The sequence below is a fragment of the Megascapheus bottae genome, chromosome 9 (genome assembly GCF_031878675.1).
Source record: "Megascapheus bottae isolate mThoBot1 chromosome 9, mThoBot2.hap1, whole genome shotgun sequence".
Classification (NCBI taxonomy): Eukaryota; Metazoa; Chordata; class Mammalia; order Rodentia; family Geomyidae; genus Megascapheus; species Megascapheus bottae.
The window spans coordinates 985,085-1,004,283 of record NC_143517.1 but is presented as its reverse complement, the minus strand read 5'-3'; the positions used below and the strand labels follow the sequence as shown (position 1 = coordinate 1,004,283).

General features: G+C 40.0%; 1 protein-coding gene across 2 annotated transcripts in view; it reads left to right on the top strand.

Annotated features, from left to right (window-relative positions):
• Window positions 1–19,199, top strand: part of Prkdc (protein kinase, DNA-activated, catalytic subunit) — a 170,450-nt gene that overhangs the window by 140,010 nt on the left and 11,241 nt on the right. The window contains exons 71-80 of one of the 2 annotated variants that reach the window (XM_090338803.1): window positions 831–1,024; window positions 1,825–2,020; window positions 3,394–3,548; window positions 7,246–7,457; window positions 8,049–8,136; window positions 8,233–8,376; window positions 14,272–14,476; window positions 16,033–16,100; window positions 17,108–17,328; window positions 17,645–17,737. In XM_090338803.1, coding sequence (XP_090194929.1) covers window positions 831–1,024; window positions 1,825–2,020; window positions 3,394–3,548; window positions 7,246–7,457; window positions 8,049–8,136; window positions 8,233–8,376; window positions 14,272–14,476; window positions 16,033–16,100; window positions 17,108–17,328; window positions 17,645–17,737 — 1,576 coding nt within the window. Of the gene's footprint in view, window positions 1–830; window positions 1,025–1,824; window positions 2,021–3,387; window positions 3,549–7,245; window positions 7,458–8,048; window positions 8,137–8,232; window positions 8,377–14,271; window positions 14,477–16,032; window positions 16,101–17,107; window positions 17,329–17,644; window positions 17,738–19,199 lie in introns of both variants that reach the window. The other variant, XM_090338802.1, reaches the window with a different exon arrangement.

The following is a 19,199-nucleotide window of genomic DNA, read 5'->3' as shown; positions in this document are numbered from 1 at the left end:
TTGTGTTATATCTCATATGTCTTCAAAAATATTTTTGGTGCTGCTTTCTCTGACATGTGGCAATTAAATCTTAATAACTTTCATAGATACAGCAAAGGATGTCACAGAGAAAGATGTTATTTCTTTGAAAATAGAACCAAAGTCCTGAGCCAAACTACATATGCTAATAATGCTATCCAGGATGATATTTACACTTTTTATTTCCTTATCTAAAACAGAAAATGGAAATTAAAGTTTTTCTCTGGAGTTCTTCACCAAATTTTATGTCATTGGTTTATTTTGAAAACTTGAAGTTTCTATGTAAGTTGAAAAATACTAAACATCAAGAACCGTTTTCCTTCTTAGTTCTGCTCTTTTCATGGTATAGCCTTTATGCTTAAAGGGAGCCATATTAAATATTAGCTTTAATTTCATGACTTCTGTGCATTACTTTTTTTCTTTTTAATTGGTGTCAGTATTCCTTTCAATTCCATTTATGTGTTGTACTTGTTTATAATCACCTCTCCTTCCTCCCCTTTCTGCTTCCCAAACTAGTCTTACCAAGTTTCCTTGTCCATTTTCACACATTTTGATTGAATCTACCTTCCCTCCTCCCCATTTGTCTTGATACAGTTAATTTTAACAAAATTTTAATGGAAAATATTTTCCATTAATAAGGGAGTTTATGAAATTCTTTAACCAGCTCTTGAAATCAGTTTTTCAGTACTTCTAAGATTTATTTCCATTAACATCTTAACAGAAAACAACTTTTATACCCTGTGACTGTTTTCTATTTAACTTAATATACTTCATTTTTAAAATCCTGTCTTTTGTTTTTCTTAATCCAACAGAGGAGAACAACACATCAAGCTACTTAAGCAACAATGTCCTGGTTTCCTGTGATCAGAACATTCTCTTGGGCACCACTTACAGGATCATGGCTGGTGCTCTCAGCCGGGAGCCAGCCTGCCTTGCTGACATGGAGGAGAGCAAAGCTAGACTCATCTTGGAGCTTTCTGGATCCAGTGCAGCGAGTGCAGAGAAGGTAATGGAAGTGTTTCTTGTTTCTTTGCAGTATGTCCTTCATGAACACATAGCCTCAGGCCACAGCAGAGTGACAGTGATAACATCATGTTGTGTTTTAAAAATATGTGTGACAGTTATGCACAGCCAAGTTTCTTATGTGGAAAATTGACATACTCCATGTGTTTCCTGTTTGCTTGAATGACACAAATGTTTTAGGGTTAAAACTGAGAACTTTTTGTTGTATTGATGTGGAGAGTTGTTCCCTGAATTTTCTTAATGAAATTTTACCACTAGTCGCCATTCAGACATTTCCCCCAGTCTGTGGGACAAAACAGCCCTTTTCTTTTGTAGTTAGTGTTGCCTAGCTTAGCTTTTTCCAGAGCATGTCCTGTTTAATAGTATCAGCTTCCTCCTCATCTCATTGAGTCCTACCACACTTTAGTGGTGAGGCCTTGTCTTTTCACATGCTTATGTCAGCAGTGTCTGCAGACAGACAGCACAAGGCGCCAACTCTCATCCTTAGCATGAATCCTGAGTAGCACTGCACAGTTCTGTGTGGCTCACAGAGTTTCTGGCATTTTTCTTTTGTTTGGCTGGCTGTTGTATGCTCAGGACTTTACTGGGAGCTTATTACTCCCCCACAACTAGTACTGACTCCATTTCCTGTAAACGCAGCTTTTGGCATTAGTAGTTTATTTCAAGAAGTGGTCTTGCTATGTTGTGCAGGCTGGCTCAAACTCAAGTGACCCTGCTGTGTCCTTTGGCATTTTCAATATTGCTTTGAAGTTTCTGGTTCGCTTAGGTGGCATGTATTCACAGGTGATCACAGGTCTGTACCAGAGAGCATTCCATCATCTCTCCAAGGCTGTACTGTCAGTGGAAGAGGAAGCCCCACCTTCCTCTTGGGACCATGGTTCTGCAACTGGGGTGACCAGAGCTTATATGACACTGGTTGATTTCTGTGACCAACAGCTCCGCAAAGTAGAAGAAAATGACTCTCAAAAGAAAAAATCAGGTTAGTGTTGTGGCAGTATAATGTCTGGAGGAAGTTGTAGATGCTTTTAGTTTCCCATTTGCATTCCAAGGACTACTTTCTTGAAAGAAGTCTGTTGTCTTTTTTAAAAACAATCTCCAGGCACTATGGTCTGGAGTCAAGTTGTCTTCTGTATATCCCTTTGATTTACTTTTGTGTATATATTTACTTTTGATGTTGGTAGAGTTTCATCCTAGGACCTTGTGCATGGGAGTAAGTGCTTTGTCACTGAACCACATCCCAAGCTCAATGTGTTTTGAGATAGGTCCTACTATGCAGCCTAGGCTAGTGTGGTACTCAGAATTCTTCTGTTTACATGTCTTGAGAGCTGGGATTATAGGTGGTCTGCATTCTCCACTCATTTGCTTTATTTCTTCTGTGTCTTTGTGTATATGAGTTGGTACTGGGACTTCTGTTTAGGGCCTTCCTTGTAAGCTTGTTTGGCTTTTTTGCTCATGACTAGTGCTTTACTATTTGAGCCATACCTCCATTCCATCATTTCTCTTTTTTGGGGGGGAAGGGGTTAACTGGAGATAAAAATTGTATGAGCTTTTCTGTCTGAGCTAGCTTAGAACCTCTATCTTCAGTTCTCAGCCTCTTGAGGAGCTAAGATTTATAGGCAACTTCCTCATATTTTTGTGTGTAGTTTGGTACTGACTCATAGCCTGCCTTTTGTTCTGGGAATAAATTTAATAATTAGCACTTCCATTATACATATTGTGGTTCATGAAGAGTGGATACTCCAAAGAAAAAATTCAGCTTTCAGACAAACACAAAAATGTGCATGATGCTTGTTCAAAAGAGAGAGCTACACTGGTAACAGATCTGAGGATCAAGGGTCAAAACCAGACCAGCTGCCAAATCTGAAAAGACATTTTTTTTTTCTTGGTGGGTCATATGGTGTAAACTAGGCCTGGGTACTGTCCCTGAGCTCTTCAGCTCAAGGCTACTGCCCTACCCTTGAGTCGAGCCCCACTTCCCATTTTCTAGAGGTTAATTGGAGTCTCAGGTCCTTTTGTGCCGGGCTGGCTTTGAATCGTGATCCTCAGATCTCAGCCTCCTGAGTAGTCAGGATTACAGGTGTGAGCCACCGATTGGCTCTGAAAGACTCTAACAAAAAGCAAGAAGTGAAGCTATGGCGTAACTGGTAGAGCACCAGCCTTGAGCAAAAAAGTAACAGATAAGTATGAGGCCCTGAGTTCAAGTCCTAGTACCAGCATACACACAGAACAGGAACATGCTAAAAACATCTAAACATCTGCCAAAAGGGAAAAATGTTATCATTTGTCATGTATATAGTCTGTAAGTAGATATGTTGGTCATTGTTTTCCTGTTTCTCTCCTTCAAAGTTGCAGATTCTGTAGAACTGGAGGCTTATCCAGCACTTGTGGTGGAGAAAATGTTGAAAGCTTTAAAATTAAATTCTAGTGAAGCCAGACTCAAGTTTCCTAGATTACTTCAAATCATAGAACTCTATCCAGAGGAGACCCTGAGCCTGATGACAAAAGAGGTTGGTAAATAGTGAATGGAAGGGAAATTTACAGAACTTAATAAAGATACTCACATTAATGGCTCAAGTTGTAGGGTATTCGTCTAGCAATTGCAAGCCCCTATGTTCAAATCCCAGTACCACCAAAACAAACTTGAAACAAATTAAAAACACATTAGCGAGTGCCATGCACGTGCTGCAACTTTTCCCAGACAGCATTAATAACACTTTTAATAACACTTTTAAATGTATGAAAGAGTACTTACAGTCACTCATTTTCATCTGTGAGTATTTGTAAGAATGTTGCATCTGAACAAGTACCCCAAGAAATTAAGGACCCAAAGAGTTGTGTCTGGGGCAGAGACAAGGAGTTTATTGCAAGCTCAATCCACACACATGAAACTGCTGTCTGTAACATCTGTTCATGCCTTATGTTCAGTTGTTACTTGGCTAAGGGAGATGACTAAATTTCAGTTTGCATCCCACCTCCCACTGAGGATAGTACTTGTTGGTGGTACCATGTCCTGCAGGGCCTGAGACCTGTAGGTGTAACTGGGGTGTTTATGTGTGTACACAGAGGAGCTTGCACCTCTGCCTGAGCCCTGCTCCTCAGCGTTCCTGGGACTCTACCTGCTGGCTGTGCTTTTGTGCTGTGGGTACTGTCTGTGCAAAAGTGCACAGATATTACTTTGAGAGTGACTTGAAAATGTAAGTTCAGAAAGCCTGATTGGCACTCTGTTAGCTTTATGCTATTTACTTATTTTTTTCTTATCATTGGGATTGAACCCAGAGCCATACCACTTGAGCCATACCTTAAACCTGCCTTTTAGTTTTATTTTGTGTTTGTGATAGGGTCTGCCTGGGCTAGCTTTGAACTCATGATCTTCCTCCCCCTGACTCCCAAGCAGCTGGGATTACAAGTGTGAGCTACTGCTCTTGCTATGTTTTGAGTTCTTAGTACTGTCTCTGAGCTGTGTGGATCTGGCATGGTTATCAGGGCTCTTACTACATTCTTCACTTCCTGTGGATTTCCATGATTAGGCTTTGCCAACAGTTTTAAACAGGAGGGTAAGGTAAGTTCAGATATTCAAAATATGTTTTTATTTTTCTTTCCTTTTTTTTTTTTCTTTTTATTTTGACCAGATCGGGGGCTTGGACCCCTGGCCTGAATGCTGTCCCTAAGGGTTTTTTTTGTTTGTTTGTTTGTTTGTTTGCTTAAGGGTAGTGCTGCCACTTCATCTACATGTCCACTTGTGGCTTTTTGTTTTGTTTTGTTTTTCTTTTCTTTTTTGTTACAACTTGAACTCAGGGCCTGGGCACTGTCCTCAAGCTTTCTCAAGGCTAGCACTCTACCACTTGAGCCATAGCACCACTTCCAACTGTTTCTGTATATGTGGTACCAAGGAATCGAACCCAGAGCTTCATGCATGCTAGACAAGCACTCTACCACTAGGCCACACACCTGGCCCTTTGAAGTTTTTTTTAAGATAGGAGTGGTAAATTTTTTGAATCTCTATCCTTAGATCTCGACCTTCTGAGTAACTGGGACAACAGGCTGAGTTCCTGAGTTCTTTTTTGCTCAAGGCTAGCACTCTAAAACTGAGCCCACAGCTGATAGTGGTTTGTTACAGATAAGAGTCTCCTGAACTTTCCTGCCCAATCTTTGAACCTTGATCCTCAGATCTAACCCTTTTGAGTACAAGTATCAACAACCAGCTCATAGCTGTGTGTTTTTCTTAAAAACACTTGAGGAGCCGGCATGGGTGGCTCACTCCTTTAATCCTCACTACTCAGGAGGCTGAAATCTCAGGATCAAGGTTCAAAGCCAGCCTGGGCATGGCCAAATAATCAGAAAACCATAGGTGGCACTGTAGCTCAAGTGATAGAACACTATGGCCTTGAGCTGAAGAGCTCAGGGACAATGTCCAGGCCCAGAGTTCAGATCACACCATACCACCCCCAAAAAAGAGGAAATGTTGGGTTTTTTCCCCTAAAGTAATATTTTATTCATATATGGAAATTTTCATTTTGAACTTGTGACTTGCACGCCTTTAATTCCATCACAGAGTGGGCCTGGGCAATATAGCAAGCCCTGTCTCTGAAAACTGAATAACTGTTGACTAATCAATCAAACATTATTTAGTGTTATTATGACAGACAGATGCTTTGACATCTTACGCTTGCTATCTTCAGACATACTGCTCTGTCCTCAGTTTACCATGCAGCTGGGAAGCTCCTTACAAGTATATCAGAGTTTACCTTGAAAATACCATTTTAAGAAAATTAGAGGAAAACATGAAAACATTTTTAAATGACTGCCAAGTTAAAGAGACAAAAATGCCAGAAGCCATGAAATGAAAGATATTTCTTTTCTTTTTTTCTTTTTTCTTTTTTAAATTTTATTGAAAAGGTGATTGAAGAGGGGTTAGTTACGTGATTCACGTAATGAATGCATCTCCTTTGGAAGTGTCACTCCGCCCTCATTCTCTCTTACCTTTTCTTCTCCCGACTTTACCCCCCCAAAGTTGTATGATTCCTTTCCAGCAAAGTGTCTAGTGGATTTCACTGCTGAATTTGTTTACCCTTTATCCAACCATTTCTGTGTTTCCTCTTCCCCTCCCCAAATCAGATAAATGTATATACCAGACAAAGGTTACAGAGATCAAAAGCAGGGACAGAAGGGAATAAACCAAAGAAAAAAGGAAAGAAGAAACAGAAACTGTATAATAATAAAAAAAAAAAAAACCCTCAACCAGGTTCAGGTGCCTCACATCTGTAATCCAAAAAAACAAAAAAACAAAACAGCCTCTTCTATTTCTTGAAGTTCTAAATGGAAGATGTGTCAGTGTTTATGATACATAAAAGAACTGCCAGATGCAGAATACTAAGAAAAATAGATAAGATATGGAAAATTAACATCTACAACTTCTGAAGTAAGTAGTTACAAAAGACCAGTAGAAAATGGCTAAAAGAAAGGGCCAAGCATGGCCCTCTTGGGAAATATACCGATATCCCAGCACTGCAGGAGGTAGAAATGAGAGGATTGAAGTTTGAGGGTAAGTTGGGCAAAAAGATAGCAAGCTCTTACCTCAGTAAGCAGGCTCATTGTGGCAGCTCACAGCACAGCACACTTTAGTCATAGCTAGTGGGAGGTGAGGAAGAGGTTGTTGGTCCAGAGCCAGGTTCAGGCAAAAGTATAAGATCCCATCTGAAAAGTGAAGTGAAAATAAAGTGACCTGCTTATTACAAAGAGTGAGGGAGCTGGCCACTGTTGGCTCTTGCCTATAATCTTACCTACTCACAGGCTGAGATTTGAGGAGCATGGCTCAAAGCCAGCCCTGAACAGAAAAGTCCCTGTGAGACTTTTATCTCCAATGAACCACCCCAAAACTGGAAGTAGTGTTATGGTTCAAAGTGGCAGAGCACTAGTCTTGAGCAGAAGAGCTCAGAGATAGTGCCAGGCCCAGAGTTCAAGCTGTAAGACTGACCCGTGGGGGGTGGGGAGGAGTGTGAGTTATGAAGAGCAGCAATATGTCAAGTTTGAATTTATTCTTGTAAACAGAATATGAGTTCTCTTGCACAGGAAATGTCTGGAAGAATACAGTGGTCACTTAATTGAAAGAGACCCAAGGAATAGGAAATATTCTTTTGTACACATAATGTTTTGGACAGATTTTGTTAAATGTTTTGCTTATTAAATTTCAACTCTGTGTTTTAGATGTCTTGCATCCCTTGCTGGCAGTTTATTGGCTGGATTAGCCACATGGTGGCGTTACTGGACAAAGAAGAAGCTGTGGCAGTGCAGGCCACTGTGGAAGAGATTGCCAATCACTACCCACAGGCAATCGTTTATCCGTTCATAATTAGCAGTGAAAGCTATTCCTTTAAAGATACTTCTGCTGGTCATAAGAATAAGGAGTTTGTGGCAAGGTGATATTATGGAATATTGTTAATCGCATACTACAGGTTATAAAAAATATGTGGTAAAAGCAAACACAGAAACAGCTTTGAACTTTCTGTGAAGCATAGAAAACTTTACTCATCTATTGGCTATGTCTTTCTGTGTAGTACTTGTGAGAGCATTTCCCCCCCCCTCCTTTTTTTTGTCAGTCCTGAGGCTTGAACTCAGGGCTTGAGCACTGTCTTTGGACACTTTTTGCTCAAGGCTAGTGCTTTGCCACTTGAATCACAACACCACTTCCAGTTTTTTCTGTGTATGTAGTACTTAGGAATTGAACCCAGGGCTTCACGCATGTGAAGTAGGCACTCTACCATTAGGCCAAACCCCCAGCCCCTATTTCTCTCTGTTTTAAAATAGATTTCATCTCAATGATCCTATGATCATGATTATGATCTTGATAATCTGTTGGGTCAGGCAGCCTAAATGAGATACATAAATTTATGTGATTATATGTAGTAATATGATAGTTATTATATATATTACATATTGTATTTATATATATATATATGCCTTGATCTTTTAAGATATTTGATTACCTAAACCTGTCAAATATTTTATAGGATCAAAAGTAAGTTAGATCAAGGAGGAGTGATTCAAGACTTTATTAATGCTTTAGAACAGCTCTCTAATCCTGATCTGCTCTTTAAGGTAAGAGAACATGTTTTGACCCATAAAAACAGTCTTAGGTAAAGCTCACTTGCAGACTGGCTTGATTCTTAATTTTTCTCTCTTCTTTTCATACAGGATTGGGTTGCTGATATGAAAGATGAACTAGGGAAAAATCCTGTAAATCAAAAAAACATTGAAAAGCTTTATGAAAGGATGTATGCATCCTTGGGCAACCTGAAGTCCCCAGGCCTAGGGCCGTTTAGAAGGAGATTCATTCAGGTGAGGGAGAGCACAACTGCGATGATTGTTGCGTGGGCACTGGGAAGAGTACTGTTCATATCTAGTGGCGTAGTTACAGTTCTGGCTCTAGAATGTCTGTTGAATTCGTGAACTTACTTTACATCTTTGATACTTTCTGCGAGGGCCTGATAGAACATGTTCAGTTTGGATTGTAGGGGAGATAAACTAGTTATTCATTCTGAGATCTGAAGGTTATGTAGCTTAATTTTTAATTCTTTAGATGATTTGGTATTGGATCAAGAGAATACATGGGTCTTACTTGAATTGCTTGATTTTCCCAAGCAACACTGTGACTCAGGAGTAGGTGCTTGGAAATACAAAGACTCAGTTCCTAAGGTCAGGGATCACATGACAATCACTTATCAAAATCTGTGCATGGGACAAATGTAGTAAAGGAAATGTATTGTCACAATTGTTCTAGAGTTGGAGTTAAACCCTTTTGTTTGGAGGGAGTCATGGAACTAATGGAGCTTGCAGTGGGCTTGATGTGTTTCCTCTCCTAGATGTAGACCTCACCTGTAGGCCCTGGCTCCTGCATCCTTTCCTCTTTAGTGCTGTCCCTTACCTTCCTTCTCACAGTGGTGCAAAACACCCTGCTCTCACCATTCATTCACAGGCTTGTTTCCCCCAACCTGTGTCAATCTAACATGTATTCATTACACCTGAAGAAGGCTGAGGGCCTAAAGGGCTGGCAGCATTCCAGCCCACCATCTACAGGACAAAAGAGGTTCTTTACCCATTGTGGGGGTTTTGTTTTTTTTTAATAACTGCTTTGCAAATAACCCAGGCCCTGAGAGTAAGACCTAATAGTGATGTGCCAGGGCTGGACACTGTGGCTGAGCATTTGTGCTCAAGATTAACACTTGATCACTTGAGCTACAGCTCCATTCCAGTGTTTTGATGGCTAAAGACAAGTCTCATGGACTTCATTGCCCTAGCTGGCCACAAACCATGATCCTCAGATCTCAGCCTCATGAGTAGCTAGGATTGCAGGTGTGATCCACTGGCAGGCACCTGGTTGAATGGGATAGTTTGGGTAAGTAGAGATTTCTTTGGGTGGGTCATTCCCACTTGGTGTAGTTTGAGTTGAATGCAGGAACAATCAGGACTACTTATGACTTAATGTGACTGTACAGACATCTTTTTTTTTTTTTTGCCAGTCCTAGGGCTTTACCTTAGTGCTTAAGCACTGTCCTTGGGCTTTCTCAAGGCTAGAACTCTGCTGTTTGAGTCACAGCACCATTTGCAGCTTTTTCTATGTATGTGCATACTAGGCAAGTAGTCTACCACTAGGCCAAACTCGTGGCCCCTGGGTAGACATCTTAAACGTGCAGATAATGCCACACAAGCTGTGTAGTTTACTTTGTATCCTGTTGCATGCTGCAGGTCTTGAATCTACAACGGGAGTTGTAATTGAATGAAGTACTAATTTGTATTTAAAACTAGTGGGGTTTAGAAATAATAAGACTATTGGTATTAAAACTGTGCTCAGATTTAGGTTTTGCTAAAGCAGTGGCCCACATAGTTTCTTGTTAAAGATTTGGGTTTTCAGCTTTGCAGGTCATTGAGTCTGTCTCCAGAGCTTGCATCTGTGGTCTCTGTGGGAAGGCGGATTTAGACAGTGCTGTGGAGGGTGGGCCTGCCTAGCAGCATCCAGCCAAATCCTGTTTATAAAAAGCAAGCAGTGGGCTGAATGGGGCTTATGGATCAGGCTGTCAGAACCTTGTTCTAAGCTCAAGCTGGAGCTGGAAAATGACTGTCTTGCCCAGTTCAAATGAGAACAAGGAGTGGGAACTAAATGTGGCTTCTCACAACACGGGACCCAGGTTTGTTTATGTAAGGGTTTCATTTCCACAGCAGCTTTTTCCTGCCTTTCAGTGACCTATACCTCTATCAGGCTTAAAATGGATTTACTTGGAAAAACTGCACTTAGTAAAAACTGCAAATTCTCTTAGAATTCAGCCACTTCCTTTTCCTGCTTTATGTGCATGGACGTATACTGTCAGTATAGACTGACATCTGTTCTTCTGTTGTCTGGAAAGCAATTCAGTGTCAGAAAGTGTTCACAACTCCTGTTGGGTGTAAAATCTTCTAAAACTTATTTTCTAGTACTATGGTGCTATGGAAGTATCCAGAAATTTGTACTTTGTACCAGCACAACAAATAATTTTAATTAATTTATATAATTAATTGCCAAAATACATTGCCTCAAATTTCACTTTAGAAGATTCTTAAGGTATTGTGTTTTTCAATGCTGTGGTTTTCTGGTTACATTAGGAAAATAACAAATCTTTACATGTATTATAAAAGCTTACAGAACGTTTCTATGCTTTTACTGAACTGCACTGGTATATATATATATATATATATATATATATATATATATATATATATATATATATTGTTGTTGTTGTTGTTTTGTTTTGTTTTTTTTTTTTTTTGGTTGAGAGGCTTGAACTCTGGTCCTGGGTACTGTCCCTGGGCTCTTCAGCTCAAAGCTACTGCCCTACCCCTGGGCCTGGACACTGTCCAGGGCTCTTCAGCACAAGGCTACTACGCTACCCCTTGAGCAACAGCCCCACTTCTGGTTTTCTAGTGGTTAATTGGAGATAAGAGCCTCAGGGACTTTAGTGCCCTGGCTAGCTTTGAACTGCAATCCTCAGATCCCAGCCTTCTGAGTAGCTAGGATTATAGGCGTGAGCCACTGTGCCTTGCTTTGCACTGGTAATTTTTCTATGTATGTATTTTGGGAATGGAATGCAAGGCCTTAGGTATGCTACAATTTTCTACCATTGGTTTCTATATTGTAACCAATTTAAACTATTTTGTGCATTTTAACGTTTTGGTAGTGAAATTTTCTTAAACACTTGTATTTATACCAGATTTATGTTGTAGAATAAGTTCTAGATTAGATAAAAACTTTTGGAAGTGGCACTGTGGCTCAAGTGGTAGAGTACTGGCCTGAAGAGCTTAGGAACAGCTTAGGAACAGAGTCCAAGCCGAGTTCAAAAGCTCTATGACCAACCAAAGAAAATAAAAAAGATTTATTTAATTTTTTTACTTATTTATTTTTAGGGAGGGTATATTGCAGGTTGTAGGGCTTGAACTTTGGGCCTGGACACTCTCCCATAGCTTTTTTTTTTTTTTTTTTTTTTTTTTACCCTACCATTTGAACCACAGCTCCACTTTCAGGCTTCTGGTGATTAATTAGAGATAAGAATCTCACAGACTTTACTAACAGGGCTACCTTCATACCTTGAACCTAATATCTCAGCTTCCTGAGAAGACAGGATTACAGGTATGAACCACTAGTGCCCAGCTAAAAACCTTTTTAAGTCATGCTGTTCAGGTATATCTTGATAGCTATTAAGTACTTTAAAAATCTTGTTACCAGCCAGTGCCTGGTAACAAGCTACTAAGGAGGCTGAGATCTGAGGATCATGGTTCAGAACCAGCAGGGGCACAAGTCTATGAGACCCTTATCTCCAATTAACCATCAGAAAACCAGAGAAGTAGCACTGTGGCTTAAAGTAGTAAAGTGCTAGCTAGCCTTGAACTGAAAGAGCTTACAGACAGCACCCAGATCCAGAGTTTAAGCCCCACAATTGAAAAAGAAAAAAAAAATCTTATTACTAAGATTATTTATGTATAATATAAAGAACAGCCATCGCACCTGGCTGTTTTTATTGAATTACTTTATTTTGTCTTTAACTTTACTCCTAGGTATTCATGTCATCATATTGATATAGACACAGAACTAGACAAGAGACAGAAAGAGGGTTTTTAAAGTCTTTATTATAACTACAGTCATTCTAACTAGCAACAAAAGATGTGTTATAGGCCAGTGGCTCACGCCTATAATCCTACCTACTCTGAAGGCTGAGATCTGAGGATTAAGGTTCAAAGCCAGCCCAAGCACAAAAGGACCTGAGACTCTTATCTCCAATTAAGCTTTAGAAAATGGGAAGTTGGAAATCAGAGAAAGTCTGGATAAGTGGAACTGCATTAAACTGCAGAGCTTCTGTATGGCAAAGGACATAGCTAGCAAATTAACTAGAAAGCCTATAGAGTGGAAAAGATCTTCACTAACCATACAATGGACAAAGGCCTCATATCTAAAATATTTCAACAGCTCAAAAAATTGAATCACTCCAAAACTAATCCCCAAAGAAACAACCATCTCATTAAAAGATTGGCCAAAGACTTAAAGAGAGTCTTCTCTGAATAAGAAATAAAAATGGCCTATAGACACATGAAGAAATGCTTGACATGGGGAGTGGGTGGTGGGTGGGGGGAAGGGTGATGGGTACCAAGACATGTGAAAGGGTATCAATGTATGTGAATCTGGCAAATATCATGTAATAACCCTTTTATTAATTACAATAAAAAAATTATTTAAAAAAAAGAAATGCTTGACATCTCTGACCATAAAAGAAATGCAATTCAAAACAACTCTTAAGATTCCACCTCACTCCAGTTAGAATGGCCAGGATCAAGAAATCTATTAACAACAGATGCTGGAGGGGATGTGACCAGGAGGGATTACTACTACACTGTTGGTGGGAGTGAAACTCGTTCAACCACTATGGAAAGCAGTATGGCAGTTCCTCAGAAGACTAAACATAGAGCTCCCCTATGATCCAGCAATTCCACTACTTGGCATTTACCCAGTTGTCCAGAAACAAGGACATACTAAATCCACTAGCACAATGATGTTCATTGCAGCACTGTTTACCATAGCAAAGATATGGAACCAACCCAGATGTCCCTCAGTTGATGAGTGGATCAACAAGATGTGGTATTTATACACAATGGAATTCTATGCTGCTGTCAGAAAGAATGGCATCACCTCATTTGTAAGGAAATGGAAAGACTTAGAAAAAATCATATTAAGTGAAGTAAGCCAGACTCAAAGGAACATAGGCTCAATGGTTTCCCTCATTCGTCATAATCAGTAGAAACCTTGGGCTCTCCTAGCAGAGATTTACAATAGAACAAAATCTAGAGACATTAGGCCAAATAGTATGACACTAAATGTAAGGACCTCCAGGATAAGGAAACAAAAGCCATATAATGAATGACTGTTGTTCTTAATGTACTATGTTATCTCTCATCTCTTTTGCTATCCCTTGGCTATCTCATATTGTTACAATATTTCACCTTGTTATCTGATATATTTTATATAAGCTTAATTGGTTATTTGAAATTGGATAGGGAAGGGGGGAAATCAAGATAAGCAGGGGGAGGGTGGGAGGGAAATGGGGACCATGTCATGAGAAAGAGTATCAATGTTTCTGTAGTTATGCAACTTCTATCTGGTGAATATAATGCGACCCTTCTACTAATTATAATAAAAAAAAGTTAAATTAAAAAAAGCAAATGGGAAGTTGGGCTTGGCTCAAGGGTAGGGCAGTAGCCTTGAGCTGAAGAGCTCAGGGACAGTGCCCAGGCCAAGTTCAAGCACTATGACCCACAAAAGAAAAAAAAAAAGGGTGTTACCGTAGTTATAGTATTGAAGTATTTCAGGAAAGTGAAATTATAATTTAAAAAAAATCTGGGACAGGAACATGGCTTAGTGGTAGAGTACTTGCCTAGCATGTACAAAACACTGGCCTCGGTACCACATACACAGAAAAAGCCAGAAGTATTGTAGCTCAAGTGGTAGAGTGCTAGCCTCGAGAAAGCATGAGGACAGTGCTCAGGCCCTGAGTTCAAGCTCAGTGACTAGCAAAAAAAAAAAAGATAAAGAAAAAGAGGAGGAAAAAATCTGTATGATCTGGTACAGATCATTATTAGAAAAGTTCATAAAATTAGAGCTTTTTCCAAAGTTCCAACTGAACATTAATCTTTATAGTAATTTATTGTGAATTTCAGGCCTTTGGGAAAGAGTTCGATAAACAATTTGGGATCAGAGGTTCTAAGCTCTCTAGAATGAAGCTCTGTGACTTCATTGTCATTACTGACTCACTGCTTGCAAAAATGAGGGAAGACTCAAAGCCACCTGGAAATCTGAAAGAATACTCGCCATGGATGAGTGAATTCAAAGTGGAATTTCTGAGAAATGAGCTTGAGATTCCTGGTAGGTTTACCACCAGTATGACAAAACCAAATTCTAAGGGCAACGTGGTATTATATGCAAGAATCCTTTTCTTTTAAACAGTGATACTGAGATCATGTCAGTTACCTTTAAAAAAATTACTATACTTTTCATTTTTAGGAAAATACATAATTACTATGAGTTAGTATATTACCAAATGACTAAGGCAATGACAATTTTTATATCCCTGATTATGATTGAGATTTTTATTCAGTAAAATGACAATCCAAAACCATAGATTTCTTCCAAGCATGTCCTGCCTTGCTCCTTTTTCTTTAGAAATAAACAGGGAAACAAAACAAAACAAAAAAACAGATCACTGCTTCAGGCATTAGCTGGCCCCCTTTAAAGGGACTAGTTGGTGATTAAATGACCCACCCATAGGAAATGGACATAGAAGGTTGGCCAGATGGGAACAAGGTGCAGTTATTTTCAGGAGAAATGTATATATTGCATGTTCTTTGCCCTAGAATTTTCCAAAGGGGGAAAATGTATTAACCTGGCTCATGCTAGCAAATATGTGAAGAAGTAGTTGTTTTTTGCCAATACTGGGTCTTGAACTTAGGGCCTGAGTACTGTCTTTGGGCTTTCTCAAGGCTAGAGCTCTACCACTTGAGCAACACCACCATTTCTGCCTTATTCTATGTATATGGTACTGAGGAATCAAATCCGGGTCTTCATGCATGCTAGGCAAGCACTCTACCACTAGGCCAAACTCCCAGCCCAAGAAGTATGTTTGTTTTTTTGTTTGTTTTTTTTTTGTTTTTTCTTTTTTTTGCCAGTCCTGGGCTTGAGCTCAGGGCCTGAGCGCTGTCCTTGGACTTTCTCAAAGCTAGAGCTCTACCACTTGAGCCTCAGCACCACTTCTGGCTTTTTTGTATGTATGTGGTACCAAGGAATCGAACCCGGGTCTTCGTGCATGCTAGGCAAGCACTTTAACCACTAGGCCAAACTCCTGGCCCAAGAAGTATGTTTTTATTGCCAAATATACCATTGCTTTTCCTGTCTGTTTCAAGGAAAACATTTACCTTTAACTTTTCTAATATGTAAATCCTTTTTGAGATAATACAGCATTCTAGGTTAGTGTGTTATATTTTTTGTTGGAAATTTGTCTAAACTACCATCCATTAATTGGTTAAATTGAAATATCATTAAAAAGGAAGTACATTTACTTGGTTGTGAGACTTGAACTCTGGGCCTGGCACTATCCCTCAGCTCTTCAGCTCAGGCTACCACCCTACCCTTAGAGCCACAGCGCCACTTCCAGTTTTCTGGTCATTAATTGAAGATAAGAGTCCTAGGGATTTTTTAGTGCTTGGGCTGGCTTTGAACCACAATCCTCAGATCTCAACCTCCTGAGTAGGTAGGATTACAGGTGTGAGCCACCATGCCCAGCACTACATTTTCTTTAAATGAACACTTGGAGTCATAAATTGATCATGTCCAGCGAACGTTTTTATTAGATTAATAGATATGTTTTAACACATGTAAGATCTGTACCAAGCCAAACCTAAGCAAGGCTTTATGGTTTATTTTAGGTCAGTATGATGGCAGAGGAAAGCCATTGCCTGAATACCATGTGCGAATTTCTGGGTTTGACGAGCGGGTAAGTATAAGGGTTTGTGACCACCCTTATTATGGTAAGGACTGTTAATGTTAATGTGAGAATGTTGTATTTGTGTCTGTTAAGTAAAGGGAAGGATATTTCCCATGTTGATCTTTATGGCATCTTCTTTCTCTGTTATTGACTAAACTTCTAATTACGACATTGCCAATGTGTCAACATCAGTCATGTTTAAGGATATAATAAATTCAAACAGTTAGTTGCATTATAAGGCCTTATCATTAGTTTGCTCTTTTATAAATGTAATTTAGTCTAGAAAATGCAAGGTAAAAGGAAACAAGTCCAAAACAAACTTAGAATATTATTACACATGTTGAGAGATAGTATATCTTAAAAATGAGTTTCCAATGGCTGGAAATTTGCCCTAGCAGTAGAGTGCTTACCTAGCATGCATGAAGCCCTGGGTTCAATTCCTCAGTACCACATACATAGAAAAAGCCAGAAGTAGCTGGGAGTGTGACCTAGTGGCAGAGTGCTTGTCTAGCATATACAAAGCCCTGAGTTTGATTCCTTTGTACCACATACATAAAAAACACAGAAAAAAACGGAAGTGATGCTGTGACTCAAGTGGTAGAGCTCTAGCCTTGAGAAAGCCCAAGGACACTACTCCGGCCCTGATTTCAAGCCCCACGACTGACAAAAAAAAAAAAGTTTCCAAGTTTCCACTGTCCAGAGATTATCATAAAGTAAGACTTTCTTTCCTTTTTTGTATAAAAAAGCAACAGCAGGGGCTGGAAATATAGTGGTACAGTGCTAGCCTAGCATAAACGACGCCCTGGGTTCGATTCCTCAGTCCTATATAAACAGAAAAGGCTGGAAGTGGCACTGTGGCTCAAGTGGTAGAGTGCTAGCCTTGAGCAAAAGCAGCTCAAGGGCAGTGATCAGGCCTCGGGACTGGCAAAAAAAAAAAAAAAAAAAAAAAGCAACAGTAACAACAACCTCAACCTCAAAAAAAACCCCAAAACACAAATAGTTTCTTATTTTTGAAGGTGAAAGTGATGGCTTCCTTGAGAAAACCAAAGCGCATCGTAATCCGAGGCCATGATGAGAAGGAGCACCCTTTCCTTGTGAAGGGTGGCGAGGACCTTCGGCAGGACCAGCGCATTGAACAGCTCTTCCACGTCATGAATGTCATCCTCTCCCAGGACGCTGCCTGCAGTCAGAGAAACATGCAGCTAAAGACCTACCGTGTTGTGCCCATGACCTCCAGGTGCCGCCCAAGCGGATGTTTGCATGTGCACACAGAAGAAAGAGGAGGCAGAGATGGACTGTGGGGTGGGGGAGGGGCAGGGGAGAAAGAGAGGAAAGAGAAAGACAAAAACCAGGAACATGAAGGAATCTGCCTGTGGCCTGTGGTCCTGTTCTGTTCTGTTCTGTTCTCTTCTGGGTTTGGCATGTAGGCTTTCAGTCCTACAGAGAGTGCAAGGATAGACTCAGTGGTCTGAGACTGAGATCTTCATTTTTTCCAATGAAGAAAAAGCAATTGGGCTTGTATTTATTCATAACCATTTCATTTCCCTTTTCAGATTAGGAGTGATTGAATGGATGGAAAACACTTTGACCTTGAAGGAACTTCTTTTGAATAACATGACACAAGAGGAAAAAGCAGCGTATATGAGGTATTGTGGCACTGATTTCTTCTCTGGTGCTCCTACCCAGCCTCCACATGAATCCCGTTGGTGTGCCTCAGTCAGCTTTGCTCTACTGCTCTCTCTACCGCCATTTCCAGTCACGTGACAAGACCCTTGCTTTCAAAACCTCATCCTGACCTGTGCTCTGGGGCAAACAAAGTGAATGGGTACTAACAGAATTCTAGACTTATTTTATGGAATTAAACACTAAATTATTTGTATATGTTGTACAGTTTTCTTTTTTTTTTTTGCCAGTCCTGGGCTTGAGCTCAGGGCCTGAGCACTGTCCTTGGACTTTCTCAAGGCTAGAGCTCTACCACTTGAGCCTCAGCACCACTTCCGGCTTTTTTCTATGTATGTGGTACCGAGGAATCGAACCCGGGTCTTCATGCATGCTAGGCAAGCACTTTAACCACTAGGCCAAACTCCCGGCCATGTTGTACAGTTTTTACAATATTAATTTATTTGAGTAAAAGAAAGGAATATGATCAGCAGTTAATATGTTATCATTTCCTGGATTCTAAATAATAGCTTCAATTCCTGATGCATGAACATATTTATATCTCATGGCAGCCTGTGAATATTGTCATTTCATACCAACAAGGAGGCTAGAGTCCAAAAAAAGCTGACTATCTCAGGACTTAGGACTCAGCAGCAAAGCTGGGATTGTTAGTGATTTCAAATACACCACTGTATGGCTACTTTATAATTTTCTCTGTCCTTTTCTAAATTTTTCATGTTTTCTAAATGAGCACATATTTTAAGCAGTGTTTTGTTTTTTTTTTAAATATTCTCTGTGTTTCCCTAAAGGAAAATAACAAAAAACATCATAGAAGACATACAGTCAACTTGACTAGCTTGGTGACAAGCTGTAGAATGAAGGAAGAGGATATAGCTTAAAGCCTTGGCAAGCCGGGCACCATGGCTCACGTTTGTAATCCCAGCTACTCAGGAGGCTGAGATCTGAGGATCAAGGTTCAAAGCCAACCCGAGCACAAAGGACCTGAGACTCTCATCTCCAACTAACCTCTAGAAAATGGGAAGTAGGGCTTGGCTCAAGGGTAGGGTGGAAGCCTTGTGCTAAAGAGCTCAGGGACAGCACCCAGGCCAAGTTCAAGCCCCAGGACCCACAAAAAAAAAAAAAAAAAAAAAAAAAGCTTAGCCAAGACCTCGTTATCTTGTTCTCTTTAATGTGCTTCTTGGCTTTCTAGAAGTAGGTAATAGTTGCTGGAAGTATTTAATAGTTGCTTTAGTCAGGAGCAGTTTCCGTACATTTAAGCATATTCTTTCATCAAACCTGTATTTCCAGGTAATAGTAAATAGGGCAAAATTTGGCAGTTTCTTTCTTTTTTTCTCCTATTGTGCAGAAGCTAGGATCCTTTTTTGTTTGTTGAGAGTGTTTCACTGTGTAACACAGTCTGACAGTGAACTCATGATCTTCCTATCTCAG